The sequence below is a fragment of the Perna viridis genome, chromosome 7 (genome assembly GCF_037379345.1).
Source record: "Perna viridis isolate PV_CMFRI_1.1 ecotype Kerala chromosome 7, ASM3737934v1, whole genome shotgun sequence".
NCBI lineage: Eukaryota > Metazoa > Mollusca > Bivalvia > Mytilida > Mytilidae > Perna > Perna viridis.
This window is the reverse complement of record NC_142451.1, coordinates 3,584,675-3,610,931: the sequence shown is the minus strand read 5'-3', so window position 1 is coordinate 3,610,931 and position 26,257 is coordinate 3,584,675. Positions and strand designations below refer to the sequence as shown.

The window sequence follows — 26,257 nt, the reverse complement described above, 5'->3', positions numbered from 1 at the left end:
TGTAAAGAGAAATCATTATACCTTCTGTAAAGAGAAATCATTATACCTTCTATACCTTCTGTAAAGAGAAATCATTATGCCATCTGTAAAGAGAAATCATTATTCCTATTGTAAAGAAAAATCGTTATACCTACTGTAAAGAGAAATCATTATACCTTCTGTAAAGAAAAATTATTATATCTTCTGTGAAAAGAAATGATTAATCCTTCTGTAAAGATAGATGAATTTGAAATTGGTTGTTAGTGAATTTTAACTCTGTGAAATAAGCATATTTTTAGGTATAAATGCTGGCAGCAAGCAGATTTTAACTTATCATGTTTCTTGTTTATTTATAACATGCCTTTTGATTCTCAGCCTAAGTACAGATGTATTTGTGATGATGGTTGGACAAATTCTAATTCTGACCCAGCCTGTACTGTTGATGTAAATGAGTGTACTGAGAGACCTAACGCTTGCTCCCAGGATCCTCCAGTCATATGTATCAACCTACCGGGGAGTTTCCAATGTGGGTCATGTCCATCAGGATACGTTGGAAATGGCTTCTCTTGTGCTGATGTTAATGAATGTGAGACAAATAATGGGGGATGTTCGTTAGCTCCCAGAGTAGATTGTATTAACACTAGAGGATCCAGGAGATGTGGCCCCTGTCCATCAAGTAAGATACATAAATAGATTCTTTGTATTATGGCTCCATATTTGGATTGTATTAAAACAAAAGTCAAAGACTCAGACCCCAGTATATGTTGACTAGTAAATATGAACAGCTGTCTAAAAGCTTAATAAATCACCAAGGGATGAAAGAGGTGTTGTGTTCTGATGTTCACTAGAACCAACATGACTTGTATCTAGATCAAGATTCAGTATGAAAAATTGTTCTTTATTCTACATCATACAATTAAAAATTAAAGAAAAGGAGACACAAAGGAATACTATAAGAGGGAGCACATCAAGGCTTTGATTCGAGTACAATACCATCAAACCTTCAGTAAAGAGTTGTACCACTCCAAAAGATCAAGCTGTTATTGTCCACTGACCAAAGTAAATATAACTCTTCAAAGCAAGAACACATGAGACAATCCAGTATTTAAAAAACACACCAACTAATAAACATGCTAAACTTAATGAACTTTGATATTAAGGTCTAACTAAAGTTATTTTATATTTTGTTCTGCAGGCTTTGTAGGCGATGGTATGACATGTATTTGGGTTGGTGTTTGTGGGCAAAACAATGGGGGCTGTCATCCACTGGCAACATGTACAGAAAGCCCAGGTATTTTGTAAAAAACTGCATGGCCATTATTTACTTGAAAGAACACAAATGTTATCCTCTGTAAACCAATAAAACTGGAAATCATTAATTATTATATTAAGCAAATTGATATACACATTGAATATTATCTACCTAATGTGAATGGACAAAGAAAGAAGTTCTTTGTTTTAGGTAATGTTTTATGGTGAATAGACATCAGTAATGGAGTTTTGATTCATGAATTTCCCAAAGTATGTTTCTAACCCAAAATTGCATCCATTTGACTTTGTGTTTTAATTGACCTATAAAATATTTGACAATTGATACCGATAAACAGTGGTACTTTCATAGTGTATTTAATGTTTATTTGTTGCTAGGTTACCAAGCTCGAACATGTACCTGCCCTCAAGGGTATATTGGCAATGGTATTGTCTGTTCACAACAAGGTCCAGTTACTGGTGCATGTTCCCCCAATCCTTGCAGAAATGGGGCTCTTTGTCAGGTATGTTATGTTTAGAGACAACTAGGTATTATTACAAGAAACATGTAATTGGATTCCTATGAACTGTATCTATTATAGAATGCTTATATTACACAGAAAAAGTGGCAACATGTGTTTTTCATATGTTTTAAAAAAACACCTGAAAACAAATGTTTTGTTTTGGAAAACACCCTAAAAATCAAGATTCTCATATGTTTTTCTTATGTTTTGATACACCACAAAAGACATATATTTAGGACAACCAGATAAATTCATGGAAAAGTAAATAATAATTAGATGCAAGGGTCCCCAAACGGTAAAAAATGCTAGTCATTGACCATCCATTTTCCAAATTTTCCAATATCAGACAAAAAAAAATTGTCAACCCTTATAAATTACAGTCTGCATGGTTTTATTAGTGTATAAACTTCCTGTCTACCTGTCTCCTAATTGCTTATTGGAAATTATTTGACAGGTGTGTGTCAATATTTGCCAGTGTGCAGCCACCTGTAACTGATTTACCTTTAACTGATTAGTTGATTGCATAATTAAATTAACAGATTTTTGTGGTGCACCATTGCATTGATTGAAATGACTGGGGGAATTTTCATACATTTATTACTTGATTTAATAAAGAAAAAGATCGACAAATCCATCATCTTCCCGCCGATCTATCAGAGGTAACGAAAGCACATGGTGTTGAAACTACAAATCAGTCATAGTTTGTAATTATTAATTTGTCGATTGAATCTTTTTAAAACAGAAGTGAACAATCCATTTAAATCAACATACAAAATGTATCCAGGATTTTCTTATATAATTTTCATCACTCGGTAGTTTTCAGCTGTTTCGTGATGTGATGAAAAAGTATGAGTGATACAATGTTTTGTTTACATGTGAGAACGTCCACATGTGGTGGAAACCGATCTTGTTCACTCGTTCAGATATTTTGTAAAAGACAGAGTATGTGATGAAATATTACAAATTCCAATATTTATCTTCAAATAACTACCAAAAAAGTTTTGTTTAGTTTATTCTCGATCTGAGCTTGTAAAAGACTGACACAAAGATCTGCTGAAGTTTGTTAAAAATGACCGACATGGGCTATAAAAATTTCCGGACCCTTGATTAGATGGTATATGTATCTCTTCCATAGGACTTATGTATGAAAAGAGTATGGTTTTCATATAATGTTGAAATAAAAACCATTTGTTTTCATGTGTTTTTATAGGCCTAAAAACTTACATTTCTACATTGGTACTAAGCATTTGTTTCCATATGTTTCAAAGCAAATGAAATCATATGTTGCAAATTTTTCCTACAAATCTACTCTTGAACCCTTTTGTTGAACCCCTATAAATGTTTAATATCTATTGTAGAACTCCGGTTCATCATTTAGATGTGTATGTAATCCAGGCTATGGTGGCGTCACCTGTCAGACAAACATTAATGAGTGTTCCAGCAGGCCGTGTCAGAATGGTGGAACTTGTGTTGACCAAATCAATGGTTACACATGTCAGTGTGCTGCAGCATTCAGTGGGACTAACTGTCAGGAGCAACAACAGTGTAAGAATATACCAACATTTGTATAGTAACCTTAACTAGTGTTGACCAAACCAATAGGCACATGTGTTAAATGGCAGCATTATTCAGTTGTGTGTTATATTGATCAAATTATGAATCAATTTAAGTAAAATTAGTATTGATTTTGATATGTCTACACCAATGGCTCTGTAATATTTAATGACTAATGAAAAAAAGATAAGCGTCTTGCGTAATGTTAAAAAAAAATTTGAAAACAAGATTAGGCTGTTGTTTTTATGAGCCTTCTGCTCTAAATTTTGTCTAATTTGGAAAAAAATGAAACAAAAATGAATATGTTGATTTTTAATTATAGTTATAGCTCATAACTGTATAAAAGTATCTAAAGTTATTGGTGACTTAGTCAGTTCACACATTATTTTGGAAATTCAAACCTTGTAAAGACAAGGGAATAAGTGTAATACTAGGAGATAATCTTTGGATGACATGAAGGACATTTATTGTGATCTTGACAAGGTTGGTAATGAAAAAAAAATCAATAGCAGTTAAGTTTTTTATCACTCCTACCCATAGGTTTTGAAATAAAACTATAAAACTAAAAATGTAATAACTGTGGCTTTTATATATTTATATGTTTTTTGTTGACAGTGTTGTGTTTGTATTTGCTATCATTATTTCTACAGCATGTGGTGGTAATCTAGATGGTAATTCTGGTTCTATAACATACCCAGCAACACCTGGTACAACATACCCACATGGTGTTGACTGTGCTTGGAAGATCAGAGCTTCACAATATAACAAAGTATGGATTATCTCCCTTTTATTGCTGTGAAGTTTTTACCACATGTGTGAATGAAAATTGTTTTGAAATATAAAATAGTTTTTCAAGCATCTTCAAAAAAAACAATTTCCTTTTTTTTATTTTTCTCTTTAATTATTTGACATATTTAGCAGTTATTCAGAGGTCTGTTGAAAATTGTCCATGGTATTTTTATCTTCAACATATTGAATGTGTGAAGATTTAAAAGTATTGTTTCTCTGTCGTAGAACATTACAGTGTACACACCCAAGGAATATTAAAAACTGGGTTTATATTCACGCATTGAATGAATTAGTATATTTTGTAACACTATCATTGTTTTTTTAAGTAAAGCACAAACATCTATTTATAAATATTTGTATAATTTTCAGATTATTATGTTGAACTTTTCAAGATTTGCTGTTGAGCAGCATCCTGCCTGTAACTTTGACTATCTACAGATCCATGATGGTTCAACTGCAGCTCATCATAGGATAGGGAAGTATTGTGGGAACCACCCACCCAATGGTGGTACAGTCAATACTACACAGAGATCAGCCTATCTATGGTTCCATAGTGACCAGTCGTTTTCCCATGATGGTTTCGCTGTCACTTGGAGAGCTGTCCAACCTGGTAAGTTAACTCTAGCCTTAGCCTATATCATATATAAAACAAAAAAATATTTATTCTTGTGCAGGTACCAGATGAAAATGTTGATGAACTCCATATTTGCTAATAACTGTCAAATTCCTTTTATCATGTAAGGTGAGCAATTGCCATCACTTTGTGTCCACCATCTGTCTATTCTTTAAAAAAACAAATCGGAAACTACTGAAAGGTTGACCCAAACTTGGCATAAATGTTTTTTTAGGATGTTTGAGATTGATATTATTTCTAATACTCATAATAATGTTATACACTGCAAACAATTTTCTAACAGTCACTCATTTTCAATTATTATTTTTCCAGCAGCTTTATTTTTATGTGTAAAGATACTGACTGTTTTTGGTTTAACTTGTTTTAGGCTTATGTTATTTTTTATAATTTATATTCATAGTTGGCTTTTTCCTTGCCAGATGCATGTTTTAGTAGGACACTCATATGTACATCTGGTTCATGTATGAAAAAACTTTTAATTATCAGATCCTGGCATGGACAGAAAATCTAAACTTGTGGAATTTTCAAGTTCAGACTCTCATTTAAAGCAGGATAATGCTTTTCTTTGCCTGTTAATAGTATTTATGGTCTCATCTTAGATAATATTCTAATTGATATTTGACTTTTCAGTATGTGGGGGTGAATTGACAGGAAGTCAGCATGGTATAATTAGCAGTCCTGGTTACCCTGGTGACTACCCCAATGACAGGGACTGTGTATGGCGTGTCACTGTATCCCCTGGTAACAATATAATGTTTGCTTTTGCTGCTCTGTCTCTTGAAATTCATCCCAACTGTAGCCATGACTACTTACAGGTGAGAACAAGGAGTTGCTTGGTATTTGTACAGAGGAACGAATTGTATCAGTAGCAGTGTTTTCCATATAAGACTAGTGAAGATAATAGAGGCTATTTTAATTATCAGTAGTTTCTCTTATAATAATTTAAATATATGGCAACCCCCTGCAAAATGCCATGTCCTTTGTGATTCCTAGGAAGTTTTCTTTTTCTTCCATTTACATTGTGTCAAAGAATTTTCTACTTTGGACAGTATTGAAATTGAATTTATACCACACAATATTTCTTTGCAGGTGTAACATTTCAACTTCCATTTGTAAAAATTAGTGATTTTATGTAGCATAATGTATTTTTTTGTGTTCTCGAAATATACACAAACATGAAGAGGAATTAATGTGCATTGTGTGGAGTAAATTTCACACAATTTATTTTCCTATCCTGATATCTAATGTGAATTTAACGAAAATTAAGTTGCCGCAAAAAAAAAAAAAACAACACGTGTCTGGTACCAGAGCTTTTGTTGTTTCACTATCTTTTGATACAGAATGAAGAGTTAATTTAAAGAATATAACTTCAATTGTTGACGCCTGTTGTAGATAAGAGATGGTCACTCCGATACCTCCAGATTACTGGGTACCTACTGTAATAGGACTCTACCATCACCATTGACAACAACTGGTCCTCATGGTTACATTTTATTCCACACAGATCATAGTATTGCATCACATGGCTTCCAAATTACTTATGCAGCAGTCTCTGGTGAGTTTCTGTCAGTTGAGCATGTTCAACATTTTACTCTATATCTATCATATTATACAGCTACCTCGGCTTAAATTACATGGAATCACTCTGCCTGTCATTCTGTCCACCCATTTTGGTAGTGCAACTCCTCATAAACTGCTGAATGGAATTTGATGGAACTTAATTGGAAGGTAGAACATGTGGATATGAATAAAGGGAGATAATTATTGAAGATTCATTGCAAGGGTGATAATCCAATTTTGGTTATTACTTGTGATCAAATCTCATGAGAGGAATTTCTTGTAAATTGCTTTATGGATTCTGATCGAACTTAGTAGGAAGATAGCTAATTGTATGCAGTTTTTTTCTGATCGTTTCAAAAGTAGATAATCCGATTTCCAGTTCATATATATGTATCTTCTAATGTATGTAAGCAGTACTCCCCATAATGAAGTTGATGGATTTTGATGACATTTTATCAGAAGATTTGGTATTCTTTGTTGATTTGATAACCTTGACTTTCATAACATTTAACTATTATTTTTTAGCTGGTCCACAGTGCGGTGGTACATTAACAAATGCTGAGGGTACTTTTGCCTCACCAAACTACCCTAGTCCATATAACCATGATGCCTCCTGTGTTTGGGTCATCTCTGTACACACAGGGGACCAGATTACCTTGACCTTTAATGCCATGAATTTAGAAAGCCATGCCAACTGTGGCTATGATTATGTTTTGGTAGGTACACTTTTTTCAGATAAATGCATATTGTGGAGAAATGATTTTTGGTGGTTGGTCTAATTGAGCAATGTTCTCAATCACCATTAGTTGATCATAGATATTCAAGTAAAATTGATAGGCAATCTTAAAGAGGACAGGCATAACATGCATCCATGTCACTGTCCTATACTTTGGGCTCATGATAGGTTAGTTTGTAAATTCAGGGATCTCCATGGATCAAAATGAACAAGTGGCTCACTCTCTGGTTGGACAAATTTTCATTGTGGCACATGTCCTTTCACGCAGAAAATAACTTGCCAAAAAAAGTAGGATAAGGTTGCATGTGACATATTTAATAGCACAAGCTGCAACATAGAAATTTACAATCAACAATGGTAATTTTTTCTGTCTGTATTGTCAATTACACCAAAGTAAAGTTTTCTGTCCCCTAGACTAGACCATAGATCCACAGCTCTAGAGAAATTAAAATGCTGGTAGGTGTGGTCATTTTATTGATACCATTAAGCAAGTTCTTTATAATTTAACCACAAGAACAGAGATAGTAAAACATCATTTTCGTCTGAATTGTGTTATTAAACAATCCTTTAGAACTTTGGGAGTCCATCCATTGCATTTACATAAAAGTTAGGCAAGTTAATCTGCTTCTCTGTGTCAGATGATTGCCGAGATCATTAAGACATTTTTTTATAATTCAGATCCAAGATATGTTTACACATGCATTTCACTCCCTGACACATTGAACCCCAGAAATTACCAATCAAAACATTGAAATTACCATTGGAATAAACACATGCACCTATCATATAGATTTATGACAGGTATAGGTGATTAATGAACAAGAGTAATTGGGAAGTACATTGCTCATTTGCAATGCATTACACAAATTTGAATACATGGCGCACGGTGAAACCAAATGAACATGTGGTGCTTGTTTGAATTCATGACACAAGGAAAGTAACACATTGCACAGTGCCATGCTATAAGAGGCCATGGAGAACCCTGAAATGAACTGTTTTGAAATGAAGATTTTATTATCGTTGTTATAAGTATTAGAATTATATTTATGGTGTGTGGGTTTCATAGTACAACTTAATTTGATATTTTCCCAATCCTTTCTCAAATAGAGTGTTGTAACATCAAATGTATGAAATCATAGATTAAAGATAATCCAGTTGTTTGATGGAAAATGTTTTTAAGACTAATATATCACAAAAGTGTCTGTTTAACACTTTATGATATCTATGTTTAAATCTCTAGTTTATCAGGGGAGGTTTGATTGTTTTTAAGGTGGGATATTATGACTCGGGATGATTTCCTGTTGGGTTATTTCCCTTATGTTTTATCTTTGATTTCCTTCTATATGTACTGTTTAAAATAGATTGATGACTGAGTTGGTGTATTTCAGTTTCAGTTGCTATTTTTGTGATATATGTCACCAGTCAGTAATTCAATCTACTTGATGGGAAGTACCTAGATTTTATCTTAAGACTTTGATGTTGTAGAACGAATGAGTATCATGTTCTTATTTACTGTCTAGACCTTAAAAGTAGCTGTCTTTGTAAGAATCATGCAAAATCTGAAAAATGTGATACACCCCAAAAAATCTGCAGTGCATTCTATTTTTATCTCCTATAAACATGGGTTATATGAAAAACCACGTTACTTTCTGTTTACTATGACATGTTAAACAAAATATCAAAAATAAAAATATGTAAACTTTTCAACCATGAATCACATTTTTCATGATTCTTATGTGGAGTGCTACTTAAATAGTAGCCTTTGTTTTTTGTTTGGGTGGAAAGCCAGAGATTTCATAATGGAATTGTTTATTTTTACACTTGATGGGGTAAAACTCACAGTAATTATAGATGTTAATGTGCTCCAACAGTGATTTAAAGTACTATTACTAAATGACCATAGTGGCAAAATTCTTTAAACATTTAGCATTTCTTGAATTTTATACCCTTGCCTGAAGGCATTGGGGGGCATTTTAAAGTTTCACTGTTATTCATCTCTACATGTAAATGCCTGTCCTTTGTTATATTGGATTGAAGGCTGTATATTTTTCCCACAGTTTGGTTGTTTTTTCTTTGACACTCTTCTAGTTTTCACTTTTTTCTTGATTTTGGACTCTGTGACTTATCAGATATCTGTTTGCCATACCCCCTGTTGCTTTTAGGGTTTTGATATTTTCATCATATAAAAATCAGCAACCTTTGATGTGTATGATTTGAAATTTTGTATGCAGCTTTACCTTAATGAATTTTTCATAGTATAAAGCTTTCATGCGGTTTCTGTAATTAAACTTATTTTTTGGGATTCTTATTTTCATGATTAGTTGTTCTCAACATGTTTGCTAGTATTTAAGCTTGCATTACGTTGAAAGTTAATTTAATATGCAAATTTGTGGGTAATTCATTTCACAATAATTATTGATTGGGAAATTCTAGAAATAATTACACCTAAAAAATAAGATTAATTACAGTAGTTCTCTGTATTGTATTTTGAGTCTTGCTGGACCCCAACTTGGTAGAAATAGCAAGTTCTGCTAGGACCCATTCAGTGGGCCAATTCTTTAATCTTATTGAACTAGATGATATGTGGAAGGAGACAGGGAATGTTTTGGAGTGCCATGGTAAAATATTTAAGACAAAGCAAATCTACATTTACCTTTGTACAACTATGAACAATATGAATGATTAAAACAGCAAAGATTGATTATATAATACTAACAGTGAATACACAGTTAAGTAGATTGGTCGCCACTTAAAAGTATTTTCTAGCAACATTTTTCTTAACTTTCAAATTTTACTTAATAGTCATTCTGACGACACAAATTTTAGCACTTTTTATCTCTGATTCCTGGTTAGAGCCACTGCCAATCCAAAGACTACCATGCTCATCAATGTCTAAACTGTTAGGATGTTTCAAGTCAAAATCTGTTGTAAGTTTAAATGCTATGAATTGGCCTGAATAGTTTAATATATGAATGCAATTGTTTGCAATGTCTGTCAAGACTATTTTGTCATCAGCTGTAATAGCTAAGGATGTAGGATAAAAGGGCTTCAGCAGGCCATGCCCATGTACCTCACAGTATTGCCATTTCCTGTGGCCCTGATAATCCAGGGAGACCACTCTTCCCATCTTTTGACATGTTTTGTCTATGACAACTATTTGATTGTTTATACTGTGTAATTTTTTAGGCACAGTGAAAAGTCTTTTACCATTAGTGCTTCTTTCAAATTCTATTTGTGGTTTCCAAGTGTCGAAATCAAAAGCTGTAAGTTTCCCTACTTGGCTCTGTCCAAATTCCTCAGGGCCTGATTCCTTCAGACCAACCCAGAACAAGTTGTTTTTCGTATCCAGGTGAATTGAAGTTGGCTCAAACTCCTCAAAGTCTATTATATTTGTAATATTCCTTTGTTTATAATTGTCCTGAAACATCCGTTTCAAATTTGAGTCGTGTTTTGAAACAAACCAAAGTTCTTCACCATTAATGACCATATCTAATGCATTAAAGCCATTTATTTCATCTAAAAGGTTGGATTTTATGTTTTTGTTCATTTTGTTGTAAATGTACTTTACACAGAACTTACGGCTCTTGATTGGAATTTTTAACTTGTGAATTTCTATTCCCCCACACCAAGCTGATAAATAATTGACGGCTTTTATGTCTTCTATTACTGGAATATCTGTTACCACTTTGTGAATTAGACGAAATTCGGAGGTGTACAAAATGACATTGCTGTTCTCATTTGAGTACTGAGCCATAAATCCCCTGGGTAAATTATCATTAGGAGTGTATCCTAAATCATGATTCTGTCTGTTTATGATCTGATCAAGGTGAGTAATGTTATGACCGATATGGTCACATAGTAAACAATTGTTACACACCAACTTAAAATCACAGGTTTTACAAGATCTACTGTAGAACTCTGTTGGATGTTTCTTGCAGTGCAGCATTTGAATTTGTTTTTTAAGTTCGGAATCCCATATCTCAGATTCTAATCCTATACATGTTATGTCATGAGTAACAGATGATTTTGTACTAGAATGAATGGTTTTGCATAGATCACACATATTAATGGAACACTGTAGACATTGCCACTTGTCTCCTATATTAGTATCACAAAGTCCACAAATCAAACCATTGTTGCTGAATGATGAGATAGTTTTCAGCTCCATGATGAATGTTTAATTTCTTATTAGAATCAAGTCAGAACTTTTAATCCTGCAACTGATAAGAACATATTTAAAGTGTAAACACGTTTATGATGACTTTACATTAAAATGATTTGAAAGATTTAATCTATGCTACTTGAATATATATGTTCCCTTTGGTTTCTGTTTCCCTCTACTTACTGAAATGCATGGGTATTCTTTTTCCTTATTGATCATGCTGTATTACATCATACAGTGATTATATTATTTGCCCAGTTTTCTCATAGATACAGAAACAAGGAATGAAACCAAAGATAGCAGTGTTTTCCAATGTTTTTTGCACCTTCACATAAACTCTGTGTGTAACTTGTGTGTCAATCTATATTATCTAGTGAATCACTAATTTTTTTTTGAGAGTTTGTCTATCTGGCTAAGTGTTGGTGAAGAAAATATCTGAAGTATTTTATTACATAAAGTACATAATACACTTATTACTAAGGATTATGTCACTTGTGAGATACAGTATGTTGGAACTTTCAATAAATTTTATACAAACAAAAGTCTAATAGAGAATCTTTTGAAGTTTTTTCCCTACAATTAAAATAAATTCTGAACTTGTGTAATTTGAGCACCTTCTTACCTTCAATTCAAGAAGACTCTCTTGAGGCAGGATTAATAGTTTGATATCTGACCTCTAACATTACTGATCAAGATTAAATCGATATAAAGTGCTTTTTAATTAATAATGTTGTTCTATAAGATATATACTAGTATATATAAAGACATTGAAGGTGGAGGTGTTGATGGTAGTTTTCCCACATTGAGGTACCAATGGTCTGAGAGTTCCAACCATTTGAAAGCATGGTATTACTATTCTCATAAATATCACTACTAAGTGTCATTTAAGTTTTTCAAAGGGAGATAATTTGCATAGAACATGTTGCAAAAAATTAGTTAAGCCCATAAGAGTCACAATAGTATTTATTGACGTAATAATAGGAACAAAGATGATCAAGGAGAACTTAATCTATATCTCCTGTAGAGATCTCAGTTGTACTGGAACCCCCCTATGAGAATTCCTTTTCGTTTTTTCAATATTTTTTAAGATGGTTTGTAAAGCCCCTCCACATTTTACTACAGTTTTAAAATGAGCATCTTGATTTGCAAAGTTTAAGTGAAAAGTAATGACTTTTTACCTCAATATTTCATTGAAGATGTAAATTTTTGAAGTGTTAACATGTGATATTTCCAGTAGATTCTTTCCACTTGAGACATCTGTGTATATTATCTTGATTTGTTTTGATGATAAAGGAAGACTGAATTCTGATGTTCCTTGAACTTTATCAAACAAGGATAGATTTAAGATCATATATGATTGTTTCAAATAAAGCAATCTTCTCATCATTTATCTTGTTGGGTGTTTGTGCTTGACAGGATAAGAAAGGAAAACATATTATCAGTTAACTTCTCTTGTGTGACCTTTCTTAATTAATTTTAGCCCCGTGCAGGTCTGGGGGTTAAAAGAATAGGCCTGCAGCAGCGCTAAGCTTGTCGTAAAAGGGGACTAAATAGTGCTCAGAATCCTAGCAGTGGGGCTAGGGCGCTTTGCCCTCAGGCAACTGGGATGTGTGCCCCAGGTGGTGGAATGGGGTAACCCAGCGTGTTACATGCTGGGGTTGTCAGGCTATAATACGGAAAACCTGACCGCAAACCATAGTGGTGCACCGTGTTGGGAAAGATGCCACGTTCCTCGCATGTTAAAGAACCCTACTGTGGTATTCTCTCGGAGAAGGAATTATAGGGCTCTGCCACAGGAGGCTAAATTGCCTGACCCTACCCATCTCTCCCTATTTCCAGTGGCAATCAAAATTTGTCGACCCCATTGTCCTTGTGTCCCATTCCTTTTTCATTTCATCATTTCATGTTCATTTTATCATCAATTTCATGTTCATCGTCTGGATATAGCTGAAATATTGCTGCTCGGATGTTAAACCCCAACAAACAAACAAACAAACAAACAAACTCTTAATTTATTTTACACATAGTATAAAATTTGGATGTTCCATCTCTTGCAAATTTTTATTTTATTTTTTTTAAATACACAGAGAAGAAATAATCTATATATATAATACCCTAGTCACATACATGTACATGAATTTTTCTTACAATCCTTACAATTAATCAATTTTAGTCATTAACCAGCATTTATATTTATCTTATTGGGGCCGACACCCCAACGGGGCTAGTGGTACACCTTGTTGGGAAAGATGCCATGTTCCTCACATGAACCCTTCTGTGGTATTCAATAGGAGTAGGAACCTTTACGGTCCGCCACAGGAGGCTGAATTGCCCAAACCTACCCACATGCTGTAAATAAATCTTAACTTGTAGACATTTGCTGACATTGATTTGTGAAAGGATATGACCAAAAAATATGACAAATGGATGACTCCACTTTCCTTTTATCTATGCCAATACCCCTTTAGCACTTGCCTATTAAGCTTTCATATCACTCATACATTATGTCAGAGCTTGTCAAAACTATGTTGACTTTTTGTACTGTGCTAGATTTCTTATAATGAGGCTTCTTGAACAGGATTTAAGTCATCAGTGCAAAAACTACGTCATCATGAACGGATAGTCATGGTGTATATTCCTCTGCATCATGTCATAGCTTTTCTTTATTATTTTATCTACCTTGGACATGTCATTTTATGAGCAATTTTGAAGGTGTTTGTAGAGGAGGTTTACCATAACGGTGCACATGGTCCATGCTCCCTAGTTTTTATGAGCGATATCTCCTGTATTTTAGTGATGACTAACCTTATTGTCTTTGTTAATGAGGAACTAGCCATTATGTCCATGATTTTACAGAAGGCTTACTGTATTGTCTTTGTGAAAGAGGAACTAGTCATTATGTCCATGATTTTGCAGGAGGATAACTGTATTGTCTTTGTTAAAGAGGAACTAGCCATTGTGTCCATGGTTTTACAGGAGGCTAATTGTATTGTCTGCCGTTTTTACTGAAGGCTAACCATTATTATTGTCTGTATGTAGAATTAATGCTACATTTTGTAACCATACTTTATCTTTTGATAGGAGGCAAACCATATTGTTTATCTTTTGATAGGTAGCAAGCCATATTGTATATGTTTTGATAGGAGGCTAGCCATTTTGCAAATGCAATTAAAAGTTTTATTGAATTTGTAGTGAAAGAATTTACTGAATAATTACACAATAAAACAAACTGCACATTAAAGTCCTTCAATAGATAGAATATGAACTCTAGATAGACCTTTCTCTGAATGTGGATCATGTCTACAGCCAATCCATATTTTCTTACAATTGTCAACATCAACACTGAACGGCCTTTCTATACTGAAGTCAATCAATGGTATAATGACAAATACATTTCCATTTTGATACAGAATATGTAGTGTATTATTTGGACCATCTATTATTAGAACTTTGTCATTAGAGGATGCTATTCCTGTAGGATAGAATTGTTTGTCATCTGCACTTAGTTTTGGACAGTATGACCACAAGAGTCGTCCTGTTGTTGTAAGGGAGATAACCCTACCTGATGTTGTGTCTGTTTTATCAATTACACATAGCTGGTCCCCTGTATGAATTATTCTCCAAGGTATCGTGAAAATGTTTTGTCCATTAGGTGCCGTCTCTATGACTTTCGAGACATGTCCAGTCTTTGAAATGCCCACTAACTTTCTTACGCTGTTTGGTCCTTTTGAAAAATTTTGTCCTTGCTCTTTTAGAGCAATCCACAATCTTTTTTCTACTCCAGAATATTTCTCAATACAAACAGAAATTGGTGTAAGATTCAAGTGGCTGTAATAATCACTTGTTTCCTTTTTGTCTTGAAGAAACTTTGCGAGCAGGGACAGATACGAAATATTTTGTGAAACAATCAACAATGTCCCATCACTCTTAATAGCAATATCCAATGGTTTTAAAATTTCTATTATATGAAGTTGTTTAGCTTCAGTCTCAATCTCTAACTTACTAGCCAGTCCTTGCAAAAGTTTAGGAACATTACTTTTTACCTTTACTGCACTATCTGATTCAGCACATCCTATCCATGCAGCGTCAGATGAAATGGCCTTTAGAAAATAAACACAGGGAATATTGGCAGTTATTGTGCTTAGCAATGTTACACCAATGCTTATTTTGTCATCATCATTTAGATCCAAATCAGGGTTGTCTTCTCTCTTTGCCTCATGCTCAGTGTCTTTGGGCTCTCCTTTCTCACTGTATGACATTTCTAATTGATTTTTAAGTAGCTCTCCGTCCTGGCTTGGAGACCTCGCTAGGTATTTGGTTGGAAGCTTAGGCACCTCTATACCTTGGGTTGATAATTGATCCTCCACAACGACTTCAATGCTGGACATAACATGGCCAATGTGATACTCTTCCTGACATACTGAACAGGCTAGAACTTTACATAGTTTACAGAAAAGTCGATAAGTTTCCTCTGGATGTTTACGGCAAAATGTTTTTTTGACTTTTCCTTTCAACAAAGCAGTATTAGGTTTGCTCTCAGTATCACTTATTGAGAAAATTTGATGTTTGGCAGTTGATGGCACTCTGCCATGTCTCAGTTTACACTGGTCACACAAAATAAAACGTTCAGAAGAATCACAGTCTACCTGACATTCTATGCAATGCCATTTTATCTTTTTTCTTCCGCCACAGACATCACAGTTCCTTGGAACTTGTGCTGTACTGGTAATCCCTAACAGACTTAAGGCCATTCTGTCACAGACCTTATTTAGGTAACACAGTATAAACTGGCCTGAATCAAATCATCACACCATACTAGAACAATAGTCTGGATAGTCATTAAAAAATCCCCAACAAATGTTACTGTTACTTTACTTTATATAAGTGATAATTGTTAGGAAACAAACTTTAACTGCACATTAATGAGTTTACTTCCTGTTACTGATCCTTCAACTTCCTGGTAGATATGAGTGCAGTCATTCTTCCTTTGAGGGAAGTAGATAAAGAATTTAAAAACCAGTCTTTTTCAACTTTGGACCTATTAAAATTAAGTCTGTGATTCTATTGCCAGAAATATCTTTCTGCTGTAATGGTCTTTAATATATTTGATTCTCATTGAACCATTTCAATTTATTTCAATGATTTGCATATTTTTTAATTCTTTTCTTTGTTTTTTGTTTTATAAATGATTGAATTATTCAAACAGTAATAATAAAACAAAGAAAACTTTATTGGCTGGTGCAAAATATAACATGTATAGTAAACCTGTCTAAACCAACACCTGAATAATCATCAACCTGTCTAAACCAAAGCATGAATAATCATCAACCTGTCTAAACCAAAGCCTGAATAATCCATTAACCTGTCTAAACCAAAGCCTGAAAATCCAACAATCTGTCTAAACCCAACACTGAATAATCCATCAACCTGTCTAAACCAAAGCCTGAATAATCCAAAACCTGTCTAAACCAAAGCCTGAATAATCCATCAACCTGTATAAATCAAAGCCTGAATAATCCAAAACCTGTCTAAACCAAAGCCTGAATAATCCGTCAACTTGTCTAAACCCAACCCTAAATAATCCAAAACCTGTTAACCCAACTCTGAATAATACATCAACTTGTCTTAACCAAGGTCTGAATAATCTTTCAACCTGTCTAAACCAAATCCTCAATAGTTCAGAAACCTGCCTAAACCAAACTCTGAATAATCCAAAACCTGTCTAAACCAAACTCTGAATAATCCATCAACCTGTCTAAACTGAAGCATGAATAATATATCTACCTGTCTAAACCAAAGTCTGAATAATCCATTAACTTTTATTTAATGAAGCCTGAACAATCCATCAATCTATCTAAACTGAAGCCTGAATAGTCCATAAACCTGTCTAAACCAAACCCTGAATTATCCAAAACCTGTCTAAATAAACCTTGAATAGTCCATCAACCTATCTAAACTGAAGCTGAAGGTGCTAATTTTTATACTTGGTTTGATTTCGACCTTTAATGGTTTTTATAGTAAACATGATTTTTGATATGAATGGTGATGATAAAAATTTTGGGTAGCCATGGTTCAACTTTATTTTATGTTCTTTTTCTTCAAATGTATACTTGGCTAATGCCTCCTAAAACCTGGTGGATTTTTTTCCAGAGGTTCTAAAAACACTTTGAAGGCATTTCCAATATTATATAGTGCCTTAGGTTAACTTAGGTTAACTTACAGCATTCATTAATTTATGCTCTTTTACAGCAATTTTTTGTCAAACATGGTAACAAATCATGATACCTTTACTTGCTTAGTTGATAGGGTATGGTTTGCCAGATGAGCAATTCAGGCTCTTCGAGAGCCTCTTGTTTTGAAGGAGTGTCATCATTCTGTCACTGTGGATTTAATTAATTTTGTTCCGGGGCTCTTTTAGAACTTATTTTATTTGAAAAAAAATGAAATTTTAAATAAAAAAACAACGAGTAAATGGAAAATAATCTTAGTTCACATGTGGCCAACAATCATTGCAGTTGTAGTAGTGGAAAGTAGTACTTGAAGTGTTTGGGCATTTTACAAGACATGAACAGTGCCTAATTTGGTCGGAAAGGCATGAGATTTAAATTACACTTTGACATTGCTTACCTATACATGTATCGATGAGGAACAGAAATGACCTACAAATCTAAACAATGCAATGCCTGATGTAATTTTTCTGTGTTTACTTGAACTGTTAACATATGCTTGGGGGGATTCTTTAGAAACATTTTAACTGGTCTTTATCCATAATAACTTCCATCAATGTCTTCTTTTTCTGACTATTTTGCACAGAGGTGAGTTCATGCATTAATTGGCTTTTGACTTATAGTAAAGAGAAAAACTAGCTTTGTGAGTTATTATGTACATCAAACTTGATTGAATCAGGACTATCTTCATTGAGTTTTTGTATCTAGCTTATTTAATTTGTATAATTTAAACAAAGGACTAAAACTTGAATGTGGAAACTATGTTTGTGAATAATATACCTATGTTTACATTTTTTTTTTGCTGTTTAACGGTATCACCCTGTTGTCATTCTTGTCATCATTGTTGGTATCTGTAAACTTTTGTTTATTTATGATAACTGAGTGAAACCTTATCTGATGTTTTTGAAATTTCAACAAATCATACCTGGGGACATGGTGGAGGGCCCTTCAGTTTTTTTGGAGGTTTTTTTCTTTAATAAGGGGCTAAAAGGAGGAAGATGGTTGTTATTAGAAATGTTAGGGAAAGTTTACTGTTGATCTGATTCTTATGGGGTCAAAGGGGCCACACCAAATAAAATTTGGTCCGGTTTCAAATTTTTTTTATATTCTGAATAGAAATGCCTGCCTGCAGTTTTTAAACAGATTTCAGATATATCTTATGGTTTTGGAGTTATAAGGTACCAAAGGACATCCCATTGTTCATTCCAGAAAGTTGCACAAGGGGGCCAGCCCCCTACTGGTCAGAGTCATTTTCAAATACATGTATAAGGAGGCCCATATGGCATTATGATAGATGGTCATTTTTAGATAACAGGACAGATTCAACTAACAAATAAGATAGCCTCAAGTTTGTATACACTATTAGACTGGTGATTTTTTCTGATATGTTCATGGAATTGATAGAATATAATGCATATAATATTTATTACCACAGTATATCAGTATATAATGGGAACTACAATAAATTTATCTGTGGTCTTCTCTCTCTCGAAAATGATTCTCATGTCTCTACCTGTCACGTACTCAAATGGGTTATTAACCTGGTTGAAAAATTGTAAATAGTACTGGTAGTATTTCAGTAACTCCTTTTTTCAGGTGAGAGATGGAGGTGATGAAGACTCTGATTTGATTGGACAATATTGTGGGAGTGATATCCCAGCAGCCCTGACATCATCTGGAAGCAGTTTGTATGTAGAGTTCAGATCTGATGAGAGCAATGCAGGGTCAGGTTTCCAGGCCACATATAGTACAGGTCAATAATTGTTTTCTATTTTCATGTTAATTTGAATTTAGATTAAAGGCAATAAAATGATTTGGATAATATATGACCTATTCTGATCCAAAACTTGATTTCAAATTTAAAAAAAAACAGCTTATAAGAACACTAGTTATAGAATATATAAACTTATTTTTTAATATATTTAAGGCAACTTTTTCAGATTTCAAGTTAAATAAAAAATGGAAGTAAATATAAAATGAAATAGATAACTGGTTACTAGGACAAATCTGCTTTGATAGAGAAATCAGCTGGTGCCAGAGAAGAGCAGTCTTGGAGGAAGAATAAGCTGATACCAAGGAAAAGCTGTCTGGGGGAAGAATCAGCTAGTACCAGGGTAAGGCTGTCTGGGAGGAGGAATCACCTGGTACCAGGGAAGGGCAGCCTTGGAGGAAGAATCAGCTGGTACCAAGGAAGAGCAGTCTTGGAGGAAGAATCAGCCAGTACCAGGGTAAGGCTTTATGGGAGGAGGAATCACCTGGTACCAGGGAAGGGCAGTCTTTGAGGAAGAATCAGCTGGTACCAAGGAAGAGCAGTCTTGGAGGAAGAATCAGCCAGTACCAGGGTAAGGCTGTATGGGAGGAGGAATCACCTGGTACCAGGGAAGGGCAGTCTTTGAGGAAGAATCAGCTGGTACCAAGGAAGAGCAGTCTTGGAGGAAGGAATTTTAACTGAGGGAATTAACATAATTTACAGTTTAAATATGACATACTGCCACTCAATAAATTTTTATAGCTATCCTATATTTTTACCCTCCATGATATTTTTCAGGATGTGGAGGATCATTTACAGGAGAGGAAGGAATCATACAGTCTCCCTACTACCCTAATCCTTATCCAGAGAACAAAGAATGCATCTATATGATAAGTGTACCCCAGGGCAGCAGAGTCACTCTCACATTCAACTCCTTTGATATTGAAGGTGGAGCTGGCTGTGATTATGACTATGTAGAGGTAAAACTGTATAGAGGGTAATTTTGGTGGGTGTGAAATTTGTTGATTTTTTAAGCAAAAAGGTATAAAAATTTTAATTTCAGATTTTGACACAAGTTCTTAAAGCTAGAGTAAATATTTCACAGAATTTATTTTGACAGTTTTAAATACATGTATATTAAAATTAGCACCCAACAAAAACTACCTGTTATATGGTAAACCTAAAAAAAAATAGAAAAAAAAAGCTGATAATGCAGTAAAAATTTTTTTAATTCTGAACCTACTGCTATAATTCTATCTAGGCCTGTCCTAATCCTTAGTCAATTACATGTGTATATCAGTTTCTGCAGTAAATTAAGAGATAATCAGGACTACTTAATTGCACTAAGAAGGATCTATAAATACAACACCTGTAACGTTAATTCCAGTAGTATATGGATAGGGCTACCAAATAAAGAGCAAGATGGGGCTGCCTTTTATTTCAAGCATTGACTTCCTAATGCATATTGGATGTGTGTATATCAACCACTTGTCAAATCTGAACACGGTCTTTAATCCTTGTTTGTTCAGTTTTAGGGAACATTTTATTTTTTACACAACATTCATTTGATTTGACATGTTCTTCCTTTGTCAGTTAAAGGAGTCCAAATTCAGAAAAAAATCATCTCTATTGCATTATGTTTGTCAAAAATAAATGTTTCTTATTTGTTGAAAAATATTTTTCTGTTAGGTACCTGGTCCATGTTTCCAGTTTTTAGTAGAGTCCAAGTTGCTCATTTACTTTTATTACTTTGTATTATTTTGGTTATTTTAATTTTATGTTTTTTGTTGTGTATGTCTGTTTTCAATGTCTGGTCTTTGTCCATGGATTACATTCTTTTGATTTCCTCTAGAATCTTTGTTCCCTTGATTACTCTTTCTCTTGTTATGAAGGAACAAATTGTCGGTGCTGAGGAAATGCATATATTGAGTTAATTTTCAGATTAGGGATGGTTATGGCTCTGACTCTGAATTACTTGGCAGATTCTGTGAGAGTGATTTACCTGATCCTGTTACATCCACTGGCAGTATGTTGTGGGTTAAATTTAAATCTGATGGATCTGTTCAAAATCATGGATTCCAAGCAAGTTACAGTGCTGCAGAAAGTGCAGGTTGGGTGTTCCTACATAATTTCTTCTCCATTTTAATCATGAGTAGTATTGATCTGTAAAATAAAATGAAAAAAAAATCTGTATTCCAGATTTAAAATCTGCTACTTTTTTGTTGAGACATATGCACGAATGGTATTTTACATACATCAGTAAGAAAATGAAAATACACTTTATTTCCACTTTTCCAGAGTATACTTTGTATACATGGCTGGTATACTGCTGTCTGTCCCATGTTCCTCAGTCAACTTGCCTTATCATAACTGAGACATTTTAATTACTTATTGCTAATGTTTGTCCTCATTGTAGGGTGCTCACTATTTTATTTTGTTGTTTTTCAACTGTTGTTTTAAAGTTGAGAAATTTTAAACACTAAAAAAGGGGGGAATGTTAAGCAAAGGTGCTTATTCATAAATATCTTATTAAATCAGTCCTTAACTTAATTAGTTTGGCTATTACTTATATTGAAAAAAAAGATATTAAGCGTCAGTTTTTTTAAAAATCAGGCAAAATAAGAAAAATAAAAAACATTTCAAAAACCGGCCAATATGACAATATAATAAGACTCAAGGATACTTTCTCTATTTCAACAGACCATTATTTCATCTTTGCTCGGAAATTTTTCAATAGAATGTTAGAAAAATTAGGTTTTTGATGGAGTTATATGCCCTTGAAATGTTTATTTTCAGTGTATTTCAATAAAATTATAATTTAATTTACCAAAATGATATGGAAAGTTGCCTTTTTTTCTTTATTCTGATGGTGTACATAGTCAAATTTAACTTTCAAAATGTGTTTTTTCATACCTTGTTTCACCCACTGCCTGATTCTTACAGAGACTTACTTTTAATTAGTATTATTTTTTCTCTATGTAAAGCCTGTGGTGGAACACTGACTGATTCAACAGGAAGTTTTACTAGTCCTGGTCATCCTAATGTTCATCCACATGGTGTAAACTGTACATGGTTCATTCGAGTTGACCCTGGATTGGTCATAAGGCTGACATTTAATGCCTTCACTCTGGAAGGTGGTGTTGCATGTAGATTTGATTATGTAGAGGTGTTTGACAACTCTACTGCTACCCCTGACAGTAGCTTAGGGAGGTGAGTAAAGAAATAACATCGTACAACAAGAGAAACAATTCTACTGCTACCCCTGACAGTAGCTTAGGGAGGTGAGTAAAGAAACAACATTGTACAACAAGAGAAACAATTCTACTGCTACCCCTGACAGTAGCTTAGATAGGTAAGTAAAGAAACGACATAGTACAATAAGAGAAACAACTCTACTGCTACCCCTGACACTAGCTTAGGGAGGTGCTTATTGAGGTAAGTAAAGAAACAACATCGTACAACAAGAGAAGCAATGCTACTGCTACCCCCGACAGTAGCTTAGGGAGGTGAGTAAAGAAACAACGTCGTACAACAAGAGAAACAATTCTACTGCTACCCCTGACACTAGCTTAGGGAGGTGCTTATTGAGGTAAGTAAAGAAACAACATCGTACAACAAGAGAAACAATTCTACTGCTACCCCCGACAGTAGCTTAGGGAGGTGAGTAAAGAAACAACATTGTACAACAAAAGAAACAATTCTACTGCTACCCCTGACACTAGCTTAGGGAGGTGAGTAAAGGAACAACATCGTACAACAAGAGAAACAATTCTACTGCTACCCCCGACAGTAGCTTAGGGAGGTGAGTAAAGAAACAACATTGTACAACAAAAGAAACAATTCTACTGCTACCCCTGACACTAGCTTAGGGAGGTGAGTAAAGAAACAACATCGTACAACAAGAGAAACAATTCTACTGCTACCCCGGACACTAACTTAGGGAGGTAAGTAAAGAAACAACATCGTACAACAAGAGAAACAATTCTACTGCTACCCTGGACAGTAGCTTAGGGAGGTAAGTAAAGAAACAACATCGTACAACAAGAGAAACAATTCTACTGCTACCCCTGACACTAGCTTATTGAGGTAAGTAAAGAAACAACATAGTACAATATTGAAGAGGTTCTCAATGCATACTTTTGAATCAGGCACTTCCTTTGCAGTATGAAGAATTCATAAACCTAGTGTTAAATATTTGTTCTGTTCATGGACTGTTTGAAAAAAAGGGATAGATTAGTTACCTCCCTTTCAACATATAAATACTATTTACTGATGTAATGAGTATTTTAAGACATAGGTGTTTTTTTACTTTGAGGTTTTTTGGTTTTTGAGTTACTTTTCTTGACTCACCCATTACAGATTTCTTTTAACTTTAAGATTTGGTAACAAACTTTTTGTATTGAAGTTTTTATGTCTACCTCCCATCAATTTATTCTTGTATTCAAGAATGATTTATTTTCAGACAAATTAGTGTTTGAGATTATTGTAGATCATACCTAATATATATTTTGTATATAGGTTCTCCTCATTATTCTCAAAGATGGCCTTAAATGAAGGTACTGTAAAAGTTTAATATAAAAATCTTGTCACCAAAATTGATTTTGAGATATTTTAGCCTTAATATAAACAATTTTTTACAGTTTGTAGGAAATTTTCACTAATTTGCAAACAATTTGAAAACTGGTACATGTATAAAATTTTTGAAAAATTTGTATAAAAAACACTTATTTAATATACTTTGGTAATTAAAAAAGAAAATTTGGGGTCTTCAAACTTTTTTCTTGTAATATAAAAAAAGCCTTAAATTTCCATTACTTTTCCTGCCAATTATTTCCCCCATGAAGGAGGCTTTATTTAAAAAAAAATAATAGGATAAATAATTGAATAGAGTGAATAACCAACATATTATCATGATTGCCGAAGAACGCCTGGATTTAACTGGTGCGTGGAACACGAGTTAAATCCTTAAGCATTCTTGGCACGAGTGATCATATTTTGGTTATTCATGATAACCAATTGATTATCCCATTTATTATATTGATTTTCTTCATAATTTTTCGATATTTTCATATGAATTTTAAATTCTGTGATTGGCGGATTGATATAAAAAATGTGATGTTTTGACGGGAGAAAGTGCGAGAGTGAAATTACCTAATTTATTTTGAAGTGTGAATTATTGAAATTTATTACTGGGAACATTCGATAAAACATTGCTATCTATATAATAAACATTTGCTATTTTCATATTCATTGTTTGATGTTAAAATTGAAAAAGATAAATAAAAAAAAGTTTATATGTTAACTTTTCTTCATTACTTCAAGCCAGACTTGCTTATTGAAAATACATACTTCTGTATGATTTTGCAAGATGACATAACAAAAATGCTTCATGTATTTGGTATGATCTACCTGACATTTTCCAAATTCTTTTAATTAATTATACGTATAATTGCAAAATGAATCACCACAAACTTACTCTTTTCAAATGCAGAATGAAGTACCTCCATAAGTAAGGTGATAAACAAAATTTGTTATTTTTATCTTTAATTACAGAAAATGTGGATCTGTGGTTCCTCCTGTTGTAACCTCTACAAACAACTACATGACAGTAAGATTTGTATCAGACAGTAGTATAGCTCATGAAGGATTCCACATTTCTTATGTTGCCCTTAATGCATCAACTTGTAAGTATCAGTAACTCTAACAAAAAAACAGTTCTATGGATGTATCATTTGTTCATTATAGTAACTCATTACATCTGTTCACTAAAGTTATTCATTACATCTGTTCACTAAAGTTACTCAATACATCTGTTCACTATAGTTACTCATTACATCTGTTCACTATAGTTACTCATTACATCTGTTCACTATAGTTACTCATTACATCTGTTCACTATAGTTACTCATTACATCTGTTCACTATAGTTACTCATTACATCTGTTCACTATAGTTACTCATTATATCTGTTCATTATAGGTACTCATTACATCTGTTCACTAAAGTTACTTATTACATCTGTTCACTATAGTTACTCATTACATCTGTTCACTATAGTTACTCATTACATCTGTTCACTAAAGTTACTCAATACATCTGTTCACTATAGTTACTCATTACATCTGTTCACTAAAGTTACTCAATACATCTGTTCACTATAGTTACTCATTATATCTGTTCACTAAAGTTACTCATTACATCTGTTCACTATAGTTACTCATTATATCTGTTCATTATAGTTACTCATTACATCTGTTCACTATAGTTACTCATTACATCTGTTCACTATAGTTACTCATTACATCTGTTCACTATATTACTCATTATATCTGTTCATTATAGTTACTCATTACATCTGTTCACTAAAGTTACTCATTACATCTGTTCACTATAGTTACTCATTACATCTGTTCACTATAGTTACTCATTACATCTGTTCACTATAGTTACTCATTATATCTGTTCATTATAGTCAATTGGTCCAACTTTTGGTAACTGTAGCTGCTTTAAATATATCTTAAATGTTGCTGTGTAATGTCATTTAATTAAACCTAATGCTAAATAACTGGGCCATCTTTTTGAAAAAAAATTTGCTAGCTTATTTGTACTCTTATTAATTTACATAATCCTCCTTTGAGATGAAAAATGTGGAAGTTTTGTAACATGTACATACATTGTTATACAGCTGATTCTTACTTTTCCAGTGTGTGGAGATACTCTAACTGACTCAACAGGAATTATAACCAGTCCTAACTACCCCAATAACTACCCTCACAATAGGGAGTGTATATGGACCATTATAGCCAGAGATGGTAACCAGATCCTGCTCAATATCACATCCTTTGAACTAGAGAATCATCGGTCATGTTCATACGACTATTTAGAAATAAGGTCAATTAGATTTTGATTATGTTTAGAACTATATAAAAAAAATCTGTGGTAAAAAATGATGCTGAATGTTTAGCTTTTCAATTACATGATGTTCTCTGAAATGTTTTCCAGAATAGGGTATATTAAGAAAAATTTTTTTGGATTTTTTTTAACAAATTCTGTGGTAGTAACATCTTTGTATTTCTAAGAGACCTTAGATTGGA

The 26,257-nt window shown here is 33.5% G+C and overlaps 1 protein-coding gene across 1 annotated transcript in view; it reads left to right on the top strand.

Moving 5' to 3' along the window:
* Positions 1-26,257, top strand: part of LOC148610996 (cubilin-like) — a 113,996-nt gene that overhangs the window by 24,841 nt on the left and 62,898 nt on the right. The window contains exons 11-25 of the mRNA XM_088591004.1: positions 355-655; positions 1,175-1,270; positions 1,627-1,751; positions 3,110-3,296; positions 3,956-4,074; positions 4,464-4,704; positions 5,359-5,543; positions 6,121-6,283; positions 6,814-7,004; positions 19,010-19,166; positions 19,962-20,143; positions 21,105-21,273; positions 22,148-22,373; positions 24,717-24,847; positions 25,868-26,054. Of these exons, the coding sequence (XP_088447130.1) occupies positions 355-655; positions 1,175-1,270; positions 1,627-1,751; positions 3,110-3,296; positions 3,956-4,074; positions 4,464-4,704; positions 5,359-5,543; positions 6,121-6,283; positions 6,814-7,004; positions 19,010-19,166; positions 19,962-20,143; positions 21,105-21,273; positions 22,148-22,373; positions 24,717-24,847; positions 25,868-26,054 (2,660 nt within the window). The remainder of the gene's footprint in view (positions 1-354; positions 656-1,174; positions 1,271-1,626; positions 1,752-3,109; positions 3,297-3,955; positions 4,075-4,463; positions 4,705-5,358; positions 5,544-6,120; positions 6,284-6,813; positions 7,005-19,009; positions 19,167-19,961; positions 20,144-21,104; positions 21,274-22,147; positions 22,374-24,716; positions 24,848-25,867; positions 26,055-26,257) is intronic.